The sequence below is a fragment of the Ochotona princeps genome, chromosome 15 (assembly GCF_030435755.1).
Source record: "Ochotona princeps isolate mOchPri1 chromosome 15, mOchPri1.hap1, whole genome shotgun sequence".
In the NCBI taxonomy this organism is placed as follows: domain Eukaryota; kingdom Metazoa; phylum Chordata; class Mammalia; order Lagomorpha; family Ochotonidae; genus Ochotona; species Ochotona princeps.
This window is the reverse complement of record NC_080846.1, coordinates 46157779-46176504: the sequence shown is the minus strand read 5'-3', so window position 1 is coordinate 46176504 and position 18726 is coordinate 46157779. Positions and strand designations below refer to the sequence as shown.

At 39.3% G+C, this 18726-nt stretch overlaps 1 protein-coding gene across 1 annotated transcript in view; it reads right to left on the bottom strand.

Annotated features, from left to right (window-relative positions):
• The window catches only part of CFAP54 (cilia and flagella associated protein 54), a 358105-nt gene that overhangs the window by 79799 nt on the left and 259580 nt on the right, over positions 1-18726 (bottom strand). The window contains exons 62-64 of the mRNA XM_058673646.1: positions 14703-14873; positions 10562-10785; positions 5157-5327 (exon numbers count right to left, since the gene is read on the bottom strand). Coding sequence (XP_058529629.1) covers positions 5157-5327; positions 10562-10785; positions 14703-14873 — 566 coding nt within the window. The remainder of the gene's footprint in view (positions 1-5156; positions 5328-10561; positions 10786-14702; positions 14874-18726) is intronic.

Here is an 18726-nt window from a genome sequence, read left to right as displayed (position 1 = left end):
ATAAAATGAGAACTTTGAATAAAAGTTCCTCATTTCTATTTGTAATTTGAGCTGGTTGACACCAAGAGAAGTCTGAACATATAAGACCGAACTCATCCTTAGAACTGTAGGATGTGTTGGTAGCAGAGGCACAGGCCAGTACTTTTCAAACTTGAATACACACACCTTACTTGGGAGATACTATTAAAGGTATATTCTTATTTAGTAGATCTGGATTGGGTCCTGAGAATCTTCATTCCTTGTGATAATGCAGGGACACCGATGCTGCTGGACTTGATCATCATTTAATCAGCAAGGATCAGGGAATCTCAGATGTTCGTCTCTGCCTCGTCTAGATCAACTTTTTCCTTCCTTCTTCCCAAAAGTTGGGCCTAAATATGGGCCCCAGCTGCAGGAACAGGCTCTAGTTAAATACTCAGACTAGACTTAGACTCAACAACATCTCAAAGCCAGGTTAAGGGCATCTTGGTGATTCCTGACTTCTACCACTTCTGACATCTCTGTGGACAATGGGGCTGATGATTTTATTAGAATGTTTTCCCTAGAAGACCCTTCTTTCCATTTGCTACAAGAATGGAACCTGCTGTGATTTCTCAGGCTGCTTATAACCCCAAAATAAAGTTCAGTGTTTATCAGCAGTGAAAACAGCAGCAACAACAACAACAATAAAATTCTCCAGAACAAAAGCATTGGCTCAATGTATACTGTTCCCAGACTGGCTGGATTCCTGCACAGAATAAACTTATCTCCAGCAGTCATTTTAGTTCTGTCCAAGCAGATGCTTTCATTGCCAGAGGCAGTCTTGCTTTGCAGTGCTGTACTTGATCAGGTTTCCTGCATTTGATCCTACTTGTCTGCCTGAGTATGCTGTGCCTTTAGCACACCATGATTTGGATTAGCCACATGCATTCAACACAACAGACTTTCCAACAATGTTGCTTCAGCAATATTAGGGTTCCTAAGTCAAAAGAAGGAGCTAGCTGCTGATTTCTTCATTGCTCCTCACTCCAACAAACCCAAAGTCGAATTCCTACAAACCCAAAGTCAAATTTTGGTCCAGTCAGGAGCATAATTCAAATCTCTTTCTCAACTTCAAATGGGCTGGCTATTAGAACATTTTCCTGAAACCCGGAGTGTTATTTTCCAAACAAAAGACACAGAATAAAGCTCAGGTTCTAAGGTATATAATCTTGAAACAACTTTTTCCCATCAATTTGGTCCATGGTTACATCTTTTTATAACTAAACTGTAATCATATTCCTCTGTGACTTCTATCTATAATTCTTCCCAGTGATTTTTAAAGCTAGGTTCTGGAAGTTTCATTAAAATGACAACCCCTAGCAGTCTTTGTTAGGTACCCACAACATATCAAGTTAAGTGATGCTTTATTAGTAACAAAGTTCTACTAAATAGCTTTTAATGTGGTTCTACTGTCATCTACCAAAGATAAATTTGCAAATATGATAGCGTTATTTCTACCTCCCACAGTGATTAGGAATTTAAACTTTTCTGAGTTACAAATTTAACTTCAAATTATGGCATGGAGATACTTATTCTTCTGAATTATCTTAAAAAGTTATTATGAAAATTGGGCCTGGCGGTGTGGTCTAGTGGCTAAAGTCCTCGCCTTGAATGCCAAGGGATCCCATATGGGCGCCGGTTCTAATCCTAGCAGCTCCACTTCCCATCCAGCTCCCTGCTTGTGGCCTGGGAAGGCAGTCAAGGACAGCCCAAATATTTGGGACCCTGCACCCACGTGGGAGACCCGCAAGAGGTTCCAGGTTCCCGGCTTCAGATCGGCGCAGCACCGGCCGCTGCGCTCACTTGGGGAGAATCATCGGCTAGAAGATCTTCCTCTCTGTCTCTCCTCCTCTCTGTATATCTGACGTTGTAATAAAAATACATAAATTTTTTTTAAAAATTATTATGAAAATCACCAAGATTTCTACTTCACTTTTACCCACATCGAGCACTTTTATGGGTATTTTGCCTCACGGTAATGAGCAAACTGAAATGGATCAGTTAGGCAGATTGAGTGATGACTTTGTCTATCCTGCCAAGGGGTTACAGGTGCCTCCGGCGGGACCATCATCTGAAGATGGACAACTACAGCACGTGTAAGTCAGATGGCTCCAGCACACAGGTCACATCACTCCAGTTCTGACACTTCCAGACAGTGCTCTTCTAGCCCATGCCTCACTTTGCTCATTTGTACAATGAGTTACTAACAGAGTTACTACAAAGTTGAGGTAAAGTGTGAGACCAGAAGCTCTACACACATTTTCACGATGGTTATTGTGAGTTTCCGTCAGTTATTCAATATCGCATTCTACATTAAAGTCCTAAGACTATGAGGAGATGGTTACTCAAATAGAGTGATATTTAAGTAATGAAATACAATTATCATCCAGAAAGACAGACAATTGGTGACTGAGAAAGATCTAGTTAGTAATCTGTTAGTGCTTCTCAGTTTTTGACTGAGCTTCATAGCGACAAGTACATGAAGAATGTACTTGTTGCTATGAATAGTAACCCAATACAAAGAAACTTCAAAATGTTCATAGAAAATGCATATTAAAAAATTATACCTGGATTTTGAGATGTTGGCAGCAAAATAAACTTGCCTTTGGGTTCCATTTCCCATGAACTCTTTGAAGTCCCTTTCATTAACGGAGGAAGAGGGAACCTATTTTCAAACTAAATAATGGAAGTTGTTGGAGCTGCATCTTTTCTTGAAAACATGACTTGAGAAAAACCTTTAAGCAACGCACTTACAGCAGAATCTATTAGTTGATTCTCTTCCTCTAACCTCTCTCTGACACCAGTTCCTTGTGATTCCTTGTGAATTGTCAGACACGGCTGTTCACCGACAAAGCCTTATTATTCTAACTACCAGTCACACAGATAGTCTTAGTTTGCTTCTTAGATATTGACTTATTGGCTTGTGCTGCTGCTGATGTCATTTTCTGATAGCAGCCCAAGAAGATATCAAATCACCACAAACCAGTCTTCTCTTGTCATAATTGACAGATGTGATGTGCCTACGACCTTGCGAAATGAACTTTATACTTTTATCCCTTCTCTAGACTGATTTGGCTAACAGTCTTGTTTCTCAACTATTTAATTACCCCAAATTCCAATTCTATCTTCCCAAATGTACTCATACTCTTTAGTACTTTGGTTACTCCCTTTCCAGTAAGTACATTCTGACACATGTTGAAGATTAAACTAAAAAAAAAAATCTGCTTGTAACGCATCATAAAATTTTGTTTTTGATAATATAAATCAAGAAACAAGTTTTATAAAACCACATTTTTCTTTTTCTGTAATGTACCCTGATTTTTCTCTATTAAAAAATATTTCTCCTGACCCCTTAGTATTCTTAGAATCATAGTTTAGGGCCCGGCGGCGTGGCCTAGCGGCTAAAGTCCTCACCTTGAACGTCCCGGGATCCCATATGGGCGCCGGTTCTAATCCTGGCAGCCCTGTTTCCCATCCAGCTCCCTGCTTGTGGCCTGGGAAAGCAGTTGAGGACTGCCCAATGCATTGGGACACTGCACCCGTGTGGGAGACCTGGAAGAGGTTCCAGGTTCCCGGCTTCAGATCGGCGCGCACCGGCCCATTGCGGCTCACTTGGGGAGTGAATCATCGGATGGAAGATCTTCCTCTCTGTCTCTCCTCCTCTGTGTATATCTGACTGTAATAAAATGAATAAATCTTTAAAAAAAAAGAATCATAGTTTAAAAACTGTTGAACTCAACTCCCCTAGAAGAAATAAAATATTTCATTATTCTATAATGCATGTGGACTATTTAATGAGGATTTAACCGCTGAAGAGTGGGAAGGTGAGTATAGGTGGCTCTCGCTCCCTGTCTGTCAGGCCCTATTCATGGATCCACCAATTATGGAGGGAGGATATTCAGAAAATAACTGTGTCATTGAAAAGGTGCAGACATTTTATCTTGCCATTTCCCCCCTTAACATTAAAAATACAGTAGCTGGGCCCAGAGGCATGGCCTAGCAGCTAAAGTCCTCACCTTGAACGTCCCGGGATCCCATATGGTCACCAGTTCTAATCCCGGCAGCTCCACTTCCCATCCAGCTCCCTGCTTGTGGCCTGGGAAAGCAGTTGAGGATGGCCCAAAGCCTTGGGAGCCTGAACCCACGTGGGAGACCTGGAAGAGATTCCTGGTTCCTGGCTTTGGATCAGCGCGCATCGGCCCGTTGTGGCTCACTTGGGGAGTGAGTCATCGGACGGAAGATCTTCCTCTCTGTCTCTCCTCCTCTCTGTATATCTGACTTTGTAATAAAATAAATAAATCTTAAAAAATATACAATAGCTACGTACATACTATTTATATGTACTGGGTATTATAAGTAATCTAGAGATGATTTTAAACATGCAGGAGGATGATCATAAATTGTATGCAAATACTGTATAATTTTATATCAGAGACAGAAGCATTCTGGATTTGGGTATCCACAGTGGGTCCTAGAACCAATCTCTCATAGATGCTAAGAAACGACAGCCCTTTTAAGAAAAAATGTGTGAAACAGCTGTAAAAAGAGAGTGATATGTCAATGTTTCTCCTTTCATATGAGAAGGAGGTGATATATAATCGGCCAACAGGTAGGAGCAGATTTCCAGCCTGAGGAAGCAGAGTGAAGGGGCCAAGGGGAGAAGCCATAGTGGAGAACAAAGAGAGGTAGAATCAGCAGGTTTTACAGTTTGACAGGGGTCACTGGAGTCAAGGAGCTGCAGAAATTACCAGAGGCACAGCTAGAGGAGACAACACTCAAGAGCTGGGCAGCCCAGGAGGAGAACAATGCAGAAGACCAGAAAAAAACAAAAAACAAAAAAAGCAAATGAGAATGCTGAACAGGGCAATTCTGTATGGCAATCATGTTCTGGGAAAATGCCTGAGGTTCTTAGAGTAAGCAGCAGCCAAAGGAATTCTATAGCACGAGGTTGCTCTACATAAAGTTATATACAGACCAACTGTTCTGTTAAAATTCTGACCCACTTTCAAGATTCTTCTAGAATAAGAATCATGGTTCAATCTCCAATAATAAAGAAATTCTTTATTAAGTTATAGCATTCTAATTAAGATGTATATCTAAATGGAAGCGTTATCTCTGCCACTTCCATTACATACCATGGGCTCGGTCTCCTTTGGAGGTCTGTCCAGGGGAGGAATGTACCACTGAAAGCAGAGCTCTCGGTTTATGATTTGCGTTACCGTATCTGGTGCTGTCACGTCCACAGAAGATGGGTTAGAGAGGAGCCAAGATGATAAAACAGACTGCAGAGAGCTGTCCCGATATAACTAGGGAACAACAGAGATGGGTTTAATGGCTGTGAATTCATTCATGCAGTATTTTTTTCACTTTTAGATTTTTGAATTATGTGTTACAATTTCATATAGACTTTGATTTCCCTCTCCCCCCGAAGTCCCACCCCCTGACAGACTTTTTCCATTTTACTACAATGGTATAATCCTTCATAAGGAATCACAATTCCATCAGTCTCTTATTTAAGTGTACCCCGGCATTGCTGGTACAATGTCAGGCAGTCCAGCATCCCATTGTGTACACATCTCCAACAGTTTCATTGGGAATCCATTTTTTGTCTGGAAGCAGGAATGAATGTTGCGTTATACCTCCCCTCCACATTTGGATATGGTGGACCCTAGTACTCCATTACTATATACATTTCCATAATCAAGAAGCCATGAAACAAGGTCAACAATTGGTATGAGTTAGAACAACCACAACCACAACAACAACAATGACAAAAACAAATTACATTCATTCATGCAGTATTGAAAATAAATTCACTGGACATACTTCAAAGACTCTGGGAACTGTCTCAGCTTATTTATGTCCATGACTCTTAAAACTGTGCCTCATGCCCTAGAGATGATTCTTATGCAATCAAAATGTGTGCCAAATCCCAGGAGACTCAGCAAATGTTGGCCCCTGTGTAACATCTTCCAGGATGAAGGGCTGGTGAGGAAGGATGATGCCTGGGTGAACATGTCCCTCTCAAAGTCATCACCACATCCAAGAACACCTGTGGTGTTTCTGGCTGAATACACTAACGAAACGGTTATCTACTGTCCAGGAACAGTATCACAGGCAAACATAAGACACAACTGTTTCTTCCATTATTCTCATAACTTCTTTAAGTGGAAATGGTGTCTGATTTCTAAGGTCAATCCTTGAGAAATCTGAGCCCAGCTTCCCCTATAGGCACTTGGTCACTGACTCAGGAGCCTTCAAACAACAACAACAAAACAAAACAGAAATGTGTAGAAGGCACCTGGCACTTGCATAAATAATTTAATTAATTTCAAGATGGCAAAGAAAAACAAAGGACGGCTACTGATCATCAATAAAAATGGCAGGCTAGTCAGGAATAGCAGCAGTACTAAAAAAAAAAAAAAATATGAAACCTAAAAAGAATCTTCTTCAGTGGAGTGGAAACCACTTTCTAACGTAACCTCCTGCTATTCCCAGGATGGCAGCCCAGCGTCTAGGTTGCAGTTATTCCATTATACTCTTTGACATCCAAGATCTCTGGAGATTTTGTGTGTGAAAAGCCCGAGGCTCCTAGAGAGCCTATGAGCTGCCAGAAAGAAATGCTCAGCTTTCCTACAAGGCTTTGTATCTGCAGTGATTTCTGAGTCTACTCAGTGAATGTACATGTTCCAAATAAAAAGGAAATAAAGACACTGACCTTTCAAGTTGCCTACTGATAGAAGAAAAAAAGATGCTTTGACTGAAAGATAGGATTGAAGATCATCATAAAAGGACATGATAGCCAGTAGTAGCATTGATTAACACTCTGCTACTAAAATCATGACCAAAATCTATCATAAGGAAGATGATTGGAGTTCCAAGTGCTGAATTAACAGCCGTCCCATGTCAGACAGCTCACAAAACAGCCAGGTAAAGAACTGATTCCACAAATAATTTCTCACATTTTTCTAATTATCTAAGTGACTTTCAGAGGCTCTGGCAACTATGTTAACAAATAAATTATATTTAGTAAATACCTAAGTATAGAAAAAAAATAAAAAGCCCACGTCTTATTAAATTTAAGCAGAGTATATTTGCATTGCAGTCTAATAATGGTAAAGTGTAACAGAACTCATTATCAAAATAAGCATCTAATTTTCTATTCTGTTTATTTGTTAAGTTTTATTAATTTATTTCAAACACAGAGTACAGAGAAATGGAGACAAAAAAAGTGGAATAGAAATAGGATGAGAGAGAGAGCGAGCTCCTTCATCTGTGAATTCACTCCCCACATGGCTGCCACAAACAGCATTGGGCTCAGCCAAAACCAGGAACCGAGAAATTCCTCCTGGTCTCCTTTGTGGGTGGAGGCAAACCAAGTATTTGCCCCCACCCAGGTGCATCTGCAATAAGCTGGTGAGCTATGCCGCTGTGCCATAACAGCTGCTGCTTTCATTATCTGTAACAGATTAATACTGTGTTTTTAATTATTATAATCTAGATGATCGGTTTATAGATTATTATAATCTAGTTGCTAAAGGGATCATTCACATGTGCCAACTGATGTTAAGTATTCGGTACATTTTGTATTCTCTTTGAAATGAATGAAATGGTAAATCTTTCAGGAGAAGTTTAGTTCATTAGAGTCCTATACAATGCAACCCTTGACCCTGGTCGGCTATCTGTCCTCTCTGGACTGTCACAAGCACAGAGCCTAAGCAGGAATAACTTAGGGTGCATCATTGCAATCTATCTTCTTTTTCCTGAATCTTAAGTAGTTTTGTTTGCCATCTTTGTTTCTCTACCACAAAGTTCCAACAGACTTGATGTCATGCACATGTATGTGTGAGTGTGCACACACACACACATATGCCACATATGAGCACAAATGTGGAGCAGTTTTGGTTCTGAAAAGGCATTTCCTTCCTTGCGGGGGCGGGGGGAAGCAGGCTTAACTATCAAATTATGGAAAGAGTTTGATTGAAATGGCCTCCTGAGTGATTAAAGGCTCAAAAATGTTATTACAAAAATCAGCCAAGCTTGGAATTTATATTTAAAAAAATCCAAAAGACTTTATGCTCATTAGCTGTCTATCCCACTGAAACGAACACATGATTAGGTGCCTTGCACCTGTCAGGCAAGCGACAGTGATCTCCAGAGCTGATTATCCTGAGAGAGTGTTATACTAATTATATCAAAAAAGAGCAAACAGGGTGAAACAACTTGGTAACAACTGCTGCCAGTGAGATATGTCACAAGTGTTTACAACATATTCAACGTCGTACCTTTAGAGTATCATTCTTAGGACTGGGTAATGATAGGCTGTCCTTACTACGAAAATTCTAAAGCAGATCTCCTTTCACAATGGTATTCAAGAAACCACTTCAATACAGGCACTTCAAAAAGTTCGTTGAAAATACAGAACTCAATGATAAGTTTACTTTGGTGCAAAAGACTGAAATTCGTGCATAGTTGTTTTATAATACACATTTTTTGGAAGACTCTTTCGGTTAGTTTCTAAAGCATTTTTAAAATTTTTTTGTTAATTTTAATTAATTTTGTTTAAATAAAGTGAATACACTTCACAATACAGATTTAAATGCACAGGGATTCCTCCCACATTCATCCTCCTCTTTCTCTATCCCACCTCCTCATTCTGCTTCACAATCACAAGCTTCAAACTCTAATAAGTAAAGATATCAAACAAACCAAGCAGGCAGAGGAAAAACAAAAAAAGAAAGAAAAAACAAAGAAAATGAAAATCCAATTCTCCCTCTGGAGCACAAAGGCTGTAAACAGTAAGCAAATCCCAGCATATTAAACTCACTTAACCAGATTACAATTTTTTTGTCCTCTGTGTATTGGCTGTCACAGATCAGAAGAAAGATATAATATTTGTATTTGGGGGACTGGCTTATTTCATTTAGCATAATGGTTTCCAAGTGGATCCATTTAGTTCTCTATGGATGGATTAGGACGATTGTTTTCAGCCTATCCATCCACTTCCGCGCACCCCTGAGCAACAGAATGTATTACTTACTGTTCACCTATTTATTCAAAAGACAGATTAAAATGAAAGAAAAAAAGAAAGAGAATGAGTCAGAGAGAGAAAGAGAAGCTTCCATATTGTTTTCACTCACAAATTGCTGCAACAGCCAGAGATGGGCATGGGCAAAGTTATAAGTCAGGAACTTCATCTATGTCTCCCAAGCAGGTGGCAGAGTCCCAAGCACATGGGCTAGCACCTGATCCTTTTCCAGGCACATTAGGAGGAAGCTGAATCAGAAGCAGAGTAGCCATGGATTCAATCAGCACAGTGACACAAAACTCTCAGCATTGCAAGAGTCTTCTTAACCTACTGTGCCACAGTACTGGCTTCTAACGGAATTGAGTTTTATATTACTAGAAGTTTTTTTTTTTTCAGGTGTTTCATTGTAAAAGTTTTGTTTATTGCACAGGCAGAATGACACAGTGAGAAGGAGAGAGATCATAGAAATTTGTTGCTCCCAAAGATGCATTAGTAGGGAGATGGATTGTAAAAGGAGTAGCTGGGACTCAAATCAGCACCCCAACAGGGATGCAGGCAATGGGATGTAAGTTAAGTGGTGGCTTAACCACTGGGCTATAATACCTATCCCAATTTCTAAATTCACTTTGCTGTTAACTCTGTTATTTGTACTCAAAAAATATCTCTGAAATAATGTAATCTTCTTTTGCACTAATCTTAGCACTATTTCTGGACTTTCCTACAAAAATTACATATAGACTGTACATTACTAACTATTTCTTCACCAACTACAAGATTTGGTGGCATATCATATCGGTTCAACATTTTTTGAATATCAAATTTCATATACATAATTACTATTTCTTAATAAAACCCTCCAATTCTCTAATGTCTCAATCTATTTTGGCAAATTATTCAAATATTGGCATTATTCAAATATCTGGTAGCTTTAATTTAAAAATCTTGGTTTATATTACTTTTTATGTTTCTTCAATGTATAACTTTAAAAGAAGCAGGTATCTTAATATGTGTCTTATGAGAAGTTCTCATATTACACGTTTTGGGAATGTCCATCTAATTTAATAACACTTATCAAAAGAAAACATCTTCAAATTTTAATTTATTTGAAAATTTTGCTTTTATGAGTTATTAGCACCCACAATTACAAAAAACACACAAAATGAATGATCTTGATTATACATCTAAAATGAGGTATGGAAACTGGTATTAGAAACTCCCAGCCTAGTTTTCTTTGAAATTCGTGTAACTTCTTGGCAAAATTGATGCCAGGAAGATGCTGCTTCATGCAGGATTGTAAAAATTCCTGAGAAATGTTGAATATTTATGAGAACATAACAGAGTATTTGAATTGTGAACTGCCCTAACAATTCAGGATGTATAACTGACCAAACAGTAAGCCAAACACTGTGCCTACCTCAAAACTCTAAGGGTATTAGAAAGCGTTGCACCAGGATGGAGGTTTAAATAATTCCAACAAGTTTTGTAGAAAACCTCAATGTTGCTAATCCTTACCTTGGTTGTTGACTCATATAAGACTTTTTCTAAAGAAGGTGAATTTTCGAATCCTTGAAGAAGCTCTTTCGGAAATTCATCAATACAAGAAGAAGAATACAATTGCAAATATTTTTTAAGGAAAAGATGCATTTCTTTTTGGCGTAAAATCAATCCCGAGTTATAAAGAGATGTGAGGAGTGTGTCATCTGGCAAAGAAATTCCAGATACTGGTGTTGCAGATGCTTAGGGAAGAAAAATACTTTAATTTAGGCTCATATTAGATAGACAGTGCTCTCAATACTGATCACATTTGCTCACAAATCACACACTCTCAGGTAGGGGTTGTCAACGACCTTCCTGATCTTTAGAGAATATACCCTAGTGGAATTTCTTCTCCCAGGAAGAAAAGAAAACTTTGAAAGTGCAGCGATGTGGTTTCAGATTTTTGTTTGAGCAGTGGTGCCATGAGTTCTACATGTCTTATTTGTGGCTGCCCTCAAAAATTAACAGAGAAATTGGGGAGCAGGTATTTTTTTTCATTTTGTGACACTGTTTCATAGGTTCTGGGATTCCCCCTCCCCCTCCCCATGCCCTCCCCCCATATTGGATTCCTCCACTTTGTTGTAGTAGTACAGTTCATATCCAGTCATGATTCCCTCATTGCAAGCATGTACCATGCATAGAGTCCAGCATATTATTGCCCAGACAAGTTCAACTGTTTCTTGGCGAGACCATCCCTGGTCCAAAAATAGAGCTGGCAGAATATCATCCCCTCCAATGAAAACTCACGACATCAGCAACAATTTAAAACATTATGGAGTTAACTGGTATGGTACTGAGTGACTAATATGTTGGAAAATGCAAGTTCTTAACCTCATCCTGTGACTACTTCATTGACATTTCAAATTTAGTTTATACACAACCGGCTGCTCTACACCTTAAAATGGTTATAGGGTATTATTCAGCAGTCTCATGTCTATTTTAATTTTTGTATTTAGCAGTTTATAGTATTGAAGCATGAGTTTACTGAATTTGGTGAATTTAGGATAGTCCAAATAGGCTTATAACTCTAACAAGGCGCATGTTAACGATTGGGGCACAGAACACTTTCAGGAGGGGTGTGCAGAGAAATCTTCAATACCTTGGTGAGGAGTAACTAATCTTTGTGTCCTACCTAGTCAGGCAGGTATATGTGAGCCCAAGCTGAACATTTCCTCTCTGTCCTAAGCTTTCCTTATTGGTCTCTGTCTATCTAATCTAATTTTTTTGTGGGGGAGGGTGGTTCCGGAGCGACTCTGATGGTCATTGTAAGAGAGGGTGGGGATCCAAAGTTGGAACCAAGTATGGACCAGAGAAAGCTCCCCTTCCAAGTCCCAAAGGAAGTTTACCGTTCTTCTGTTTCTGAGGACCACTCAGGGCTCCCAGCTGTTGTTCCAATGACACTAGATCCTGTGAGGAAGGATCTGGGCTTCTTCATCTTATGTGGGAGTTCTGAAAGGGAATGGATGACCTCATAGTTCTTGGCCTATGGGGGCATTCCATTTCCCAGTAGTCTCCTTGGCAATTGGGATATAGCCCTTAATGCCCGTGCTGATAGTCCTAGGTGAGATCTGGAGTCTCCAGGGTTGGGATATAAGCCTCTTCCTGTCCTCTTGCTCCACTCTGGGGTTCCCACCTGCCCCGTGCACATGACCTCCTGTTAAGCAGCTGTCAGGATCGCTCCTGATTCCCACTGCATGTTTTTATAGTTTTGCTAATGTGTAATGCAGATTTGATTTTGCTGTCTATTCCCGTATCTTTCACCATATACTAAGATTAAATCTAAATGGATAAAAGACCTAAACCTGCATCCAGAAACCTTCAGACTTTTCAAAGAAAATGTTGGAAACACCCTGCAACAGTTAGGTGTAGGCCCTGACTTCCTAAACAAAACACCAAAAGCAATAGCAATCAAGACCAAAATAAACAAACGGGTCTACAGCAAACTAAGAAGCTTCTGTACAGCAAAGAAAACAATCAATAAAGTAAAAAAGCAACCCACAGAATGGGAGAAGATCTTTGCATACTACATAGGTGATAGGGGGCTAATATCCAGAATATACAAAGATCTCCAGAACAACCAAAACACCAAAACAAACAAACCATTCAAGAAATGGGCAGACATTTCACAAAGGAACAAACCCAAATGGCAAACAAACACATGAAAAAACGCTCAAGCTCTCTGGCAATAAGGGAAATCCAAATTAAGACATCAATGAAGTACCACCTAATGCCAGTAAAAATTTCCCACATACAAAAATCCACCAACAACACTTGCTGGCAAGGATGTGGGGAAAAGGGTACCCTACTCCACTGTTGGTGGGGCTACAGGTTGGTACAGCCTCTATGGAAATCAGTATGCAGAACAATCAAACAACTGAAAATCTGCATACCATATGATCCAACAATAGCACTTCTAGGAATATATCCAAAACACCTGTTACACAAGAAACCAACATGCACACATTCAATAATTGCAAAAACTTGGAAACAACCGAAATGCCCATCAACAGAAGACTGGATAAGAAAGCGATGGTTCATCTACTCCATGGAATACTGCTAAGCTATATATATATATACCAAAAATGAAATGCAGTTCTTTGTGGCCAAATGGGCCCAACTGGTTAGATATCGCATGTTTGCCTTAATTTAAGAAGAAAGGATGTCAGTCTGAAAAATAGTACCTGTAAATTGTAATACTATTTCAAACTCAAACAGCCTGTATCACATGAATAAGATATTGTAATGTAACCAATGAACCAATAATCAATGCGAATCAGACTGCTTATGATCTACATCAAGGAACTGAGCAACCTAATTTGTTTTTAATACCCTATGTTATTCCGCCAAGGGTCAGGAGACGAGAGAAATCTTCCAACTTCTTAGCACGTGTGAGGAAGATGTTATGTATGACCTAAGAAGCAGGTGTTTTGTTTGAATAGCAATCTCAAGTCACACACCTGGAAGGATGCACAAAGCATCACAGGACAAAATCAGAGCACAGTCCTACTGGGAACCTCCTGAAAATGCATGTCAAATTTTCTCATGGGAAGTCTGAGAAGCTGGAAAGTTTGTCTCCCAGCTCCCTAACACTCAGCTGAAAATTGCCTGTCGGTGTGTGTGGTGACCCCTGGCACTCTGGGCTGTCCTACCTGCAGACTGGGCAAGCTCCCTCCAATAATTAAAAAAAAAAAAAAAAGCCAAGGGCAAATGTGTGAATGTTTGACTTGCAAGGAGGCAGTGAGTCAGTTGAGAGGGGAGCTGAGTTGCTACGGGGATCACCAAAGCTGGTCACACAGACTCACCTCTACGGCTTTCCCTTCTTGACTTGCTCTGTTGTAGCTGCCATCAGGATGCACCTTTTACCCCTGATGCAAGTTTGCTTTTCCCACTGCTAATTCTTCCTAACTGTCTTTAGTCATCTAAAACTCAGTGTGTTTGCCTTGCTGGCTTCCCTCCCAGGGGACTCTGCCCAAGCCAAACTGTCTTCTCTGTTTACACAGGTAAGTACAACTGGATCACCAACTTCATGGGAACAGCTGCCAATACTTACACAACAACCACAAAGTCAAAAGAGGGACTCATGTCAAGAAGAGTTTACTGGTTTTCTGAATATTCTTTAGATAACACCAAGGCTACGGCCATACCACCCTGAACACGCCTGATCTCGTCTAGATAGCACCAATGGATAAAAAGAACTGCAAGGATTCAAATACCCCATTAGAAGTCATGCATTTCTCTTCATTTACATACCTGATGCTGGGACACTCTCACAAAAATAAACTTTTCATCTTACTCATTTGATAGACTGTCACATGGTGATCAATGGTTCTTCACTGTTTTGAGCCAGGAACCACACCGACAGCCTTGGGAAGTTGCTGGGTGCCTCTTTGTCACAATGTTTTAACATATGGTACATAAAATGTGTAGAAGATCTAAAAGACCATTTACACTGAAGTATGATTCTATCAAAAAAATCTGAGCATCCCAGGTTAAAAGCCAATGGAATTTGAAACCTCTGGTGAGAGTTCACCTCAACAAATGATAATCTAATTCTGAATAAGAAGCATAAGTTAAACAGGGACAGGAAGTCTCTTGTCTTAATGCATACAAAACCTACCTAGCAGCTTGCTCATATTGTTAATCCTTTGAAGGTGAATGTAGTAGCGAAGCAGAAGGATCCAGGTAATATCCACTTTGGTTGCCTTGACTCTAGGGTCTGTGTTATCACACGAGTCATCATTTTGATACAAAAAGAAATAGCAAGTCTGGAAGACAACCTGGTAGTTATCTGAAACACACACATATAAACTTATAATTAAATTAAGACCACTTGAGCAAGTATCTCAGCATGCCCCACATCTGGGACCTTGGGCGGGTGGGAGACTGGGTGGGGATTCTCCCTCAATATCCCCCTTCACCTCAGATACATAAATAATATAATAAAATATATATTAAAAAAATCTGTTTTCTTTGAAAAACAATAACCTGTAGAAAAAAATCAATTATCATAAAGGCAAGACATATGAAGACAAATTTCATTAAAAATTATTTTTGTAGGGGTCAGGCAGTGTAGCCTAGGTAGCTAAAGTCCTTGCCTTGCAGGCAGCAGGATCACATATGGGCACTGGTACAAATCCTAGCTGCTCTGCTTCCCATCCAGCTCCCTGCCTGTATCCTGGGAAAGCAGGAGAGGACAGCCCAAGGCCTTGGCACTATGCACCCATGTGGGAGATTCGAAAGAAGCTTCTGGCTCCTGGTTTCTAATCAGCTCAGCTGTGGCCATTGTGGTCACTTGGGGAGTGAAGCAGCAGATGGAAGATCTTTCTCTGTCTCTCCTTCTCTCTATAAATCTGACTTTCCAATAAAAGTAAATAAATCTTTTACAAATATATTTTTTGTATCACAGACAACAAAGTTAAAAGACCACAGGCCAAGGGACATATTTAGGATATGTGAGAATTATTTTTTCTCTAATATTTACAAACACTTTGTATCAATTAATACAGTAAAGTCAAGCAATTTAACCAGGCAATTAACAGAAAAAGTCAGAGAATGATATCAAAAGGCAATTCATAGAAGAATAAATCCGATGGACTGAAGATTTTAGCATCATTAAAAACCAAGAGAATGCAAATTAAAATGAAATACCATTTCTTATCCCTTAGGAATTTGCAGATACTAAAATCTGAAAATAACGAACATCAGTAATGATAAAAAGAAATTGGAGTTTTCAAACGCTACATGTTAGAGCAACTTTTTAGGAACACAATTCATGATTTAATAAAAGTAAAGATGCAAATTCTTACATATGTGCTCTAAGAATCTTACACAGAGATGTTCAAGACAGCATCACGTATGTGCTTTTTTTAGAATTATTTTTATTTGAAAGGCATATTTTATAGAGACAAGGAGAGACAGAGAGAGGTCTTCCATCCACTGGTACACTTCCCAAATGGCTTGCAATGGCCAGTGCTCAGCTAATCCAAAGCCAGGTGCTAGGAGCTTCTTTCAGGTCTCCCAGGTGGGTGAAGGGTCCCAAGGACTTGAGCCACTCTCCACTACTTTTCCAGGCCATTAGTCAGGAGCTGGATCAGAAATGAAGCACCCAGGATATGAACTGTTGCCCACATAGGATGCCAATGTCACAAGCAAAGAATTAAGCTGTTATTCCACCGTGCTGGCCCCTGCATTACTTATAACTAAAAGTGAATACTATGAAATATGGATGAGTCTATTAATTTGATTTCATTTAAAATAAATGAATCAGATCTATAAGGGAGATGTGTGTAGTGCACAGTGTATAGTCTCACTTCAAATTCTGACAATACCACGAATTACTTTGGATCTCTGTGCCTACGGGTTCTTTCGACTTTTGAATTTGAGTTTTAATTTTCTCTTAATTGAAGTGTACATGATGAGGGTGGTTGTGGATAGACCTTCAAACTATGCAATGAGTTAATAAGCAAATACAGATATCAAGATATGTACAGCTGTGCATGAAAATGTTGCATAGAGATTATTGCAGCATCATGTGTGATAAATCCAAATGTTCATCAACACTATAATGGATGATCAGTTGTGTGACTACACCCACCAAAACAATGAATTGCATAAGCATAATGTTAAATTTTATGTATTATTTCATTTATAGAAAATTAAAAGTTGGTCCAAGAAACCAGAAGCTGGCTAGTAAAGGACAGAAAGGAGCATGGTACAGAATTCTAGGGTGTTGGTCCTATTCTGTTTCTTGACCCGGTAATGATATATGGCTCTTTCCTTTGTGATAATTAATCAAGCTGTATCTGTGTGATGTTTCCTTTTTTGTATACTATACAATAACATTTTTTTAAAAATTTTTGTGACAATTTCCAGTTTCAAGATACTCATATAACAGCGCCCCTTTCCTCCTGGAAACCATTCCAAAACAATAACAGAAAAAGCCAACAAGCTCACAAATTCTGTCCTCAATAAATCAAGTAAGTACTAAAAATCCCAACTGCAAAAATGTGTGAATCCTGCCCAAAGCAGTCATCCCTGAGCACAGAGTATAGAGAAGGTGAAGAGCAATACTGAAATAAATTTCAGAAAGGAGTAGCAAAATACGCTTCTTGGTGAGCTGCATATTTTTGGAAGAATTTTATTGGTGTCTTTCAAGGTGAGGCATCATTTGGGGACCAATTGTTCCTATTTTAAAGGAAAAGGAATAAAAAATTTTAAATGTATATATCATGAGCTAAAATCTTACAGATCTCAAAACTCTAAAAAGAGAGAGAGAGGAATCCAGAGAAGCATCCTATTCAGTAAGCTAGCTATGCCATTGCACTGGCTAGAGAAAGGCACAAACAATCCTAGAGATACGCTGATCTCTAAATGGTTGACAATGCTGAAAGCATACGTGGACCCGTGGGACCTACATGTTCTATCTGCAATAATCACCACTCACGGAATACAAGTACAGTCCAAGAAGTCATGGAATGTTCTCAGGATGAAATAACTTGCAGAATTAAACACACAGCTAGAAGTCTCCATTCACAACTCATCTACTGAATCATACTTATGCCTTACAAGTAGCTTGCATTTACAGATTTACTGATAAAGATCAACAACCATCAATCAATCAATTAACCAATCAATACATCTCCTTTTACATAAATGGCAATGAAGCAAGTGAGGCACTCAAAATGGTCAATGATGTTTGAGTCTAATGATGGATCCTTGAACATCTGTGTTGGCATTTGCATGAAAGGTGCAAGAGCAATGATGAACCAAACTGCTATTGCCTTAGCTGTGGTTTAGGAAGGAAAACAAATAACTAAAATGTCACTTGACTATATCACCGCTGATGCAGTGAATGTGGTTAACGCTCTTGCTTGTCAGCCTCTGAGTCCACAACTTTTCACATCCTGAGTGATCCGCTGGGAAGCACACAGAAAGAACTTCCTCACCCACTGAAGAGCGATGCCCGTCTCGGGGGAAGCACTTAGGTGACTGCCAGACATGCACTACTCTTTTTTTCTTCCAATAAAATGACATTTTTACTTGAAAGAACAACTGACAAGACAACTAGGTGTTTTCAGACCTTGGTAGGAAGCAAACATTTTCTCAAAAATGAAAGAAATCAGCTTGACTTCAAGGAAAATAGCTAACAGCACTTACTGCCAGGTAATATAAAGGGAAGTAAAGCCGGGCACCCCAATATGGGATGCACACGTTTTAATGAGCATCTTTGACCAAATGTTCACCCAGGTAATAATGATTTTGTATTGTCCAAACAATGTTTAGAGGTTCTTCACAACTCAAGAAGACAATGTTTTCCAAATACCTAATGTAACGAAACCATGCACGAATAAAAGATCCATTCAAATGGCAAGACAGATTAGTGTATTTTAATGTAATACAGTTTGAAAAGATCCATGACAAGATTTTTCTGCTTCAACACTGGCACTAACCTTTAAAAAACCGCCACTTACCCAGTTGTGGTTTAAAATCAAAAGAATAGCCACAATTACCTTAAAAGCTCTTAAAACACTCCTTCATTTTCTAAGTACATATCTATGTAAGAATAGATCTTAATGATATTTTGCAACCAGCTGACTGAATAAATAGGTATGAGTGGTCAACCATCTTTGATATAGCCAGAC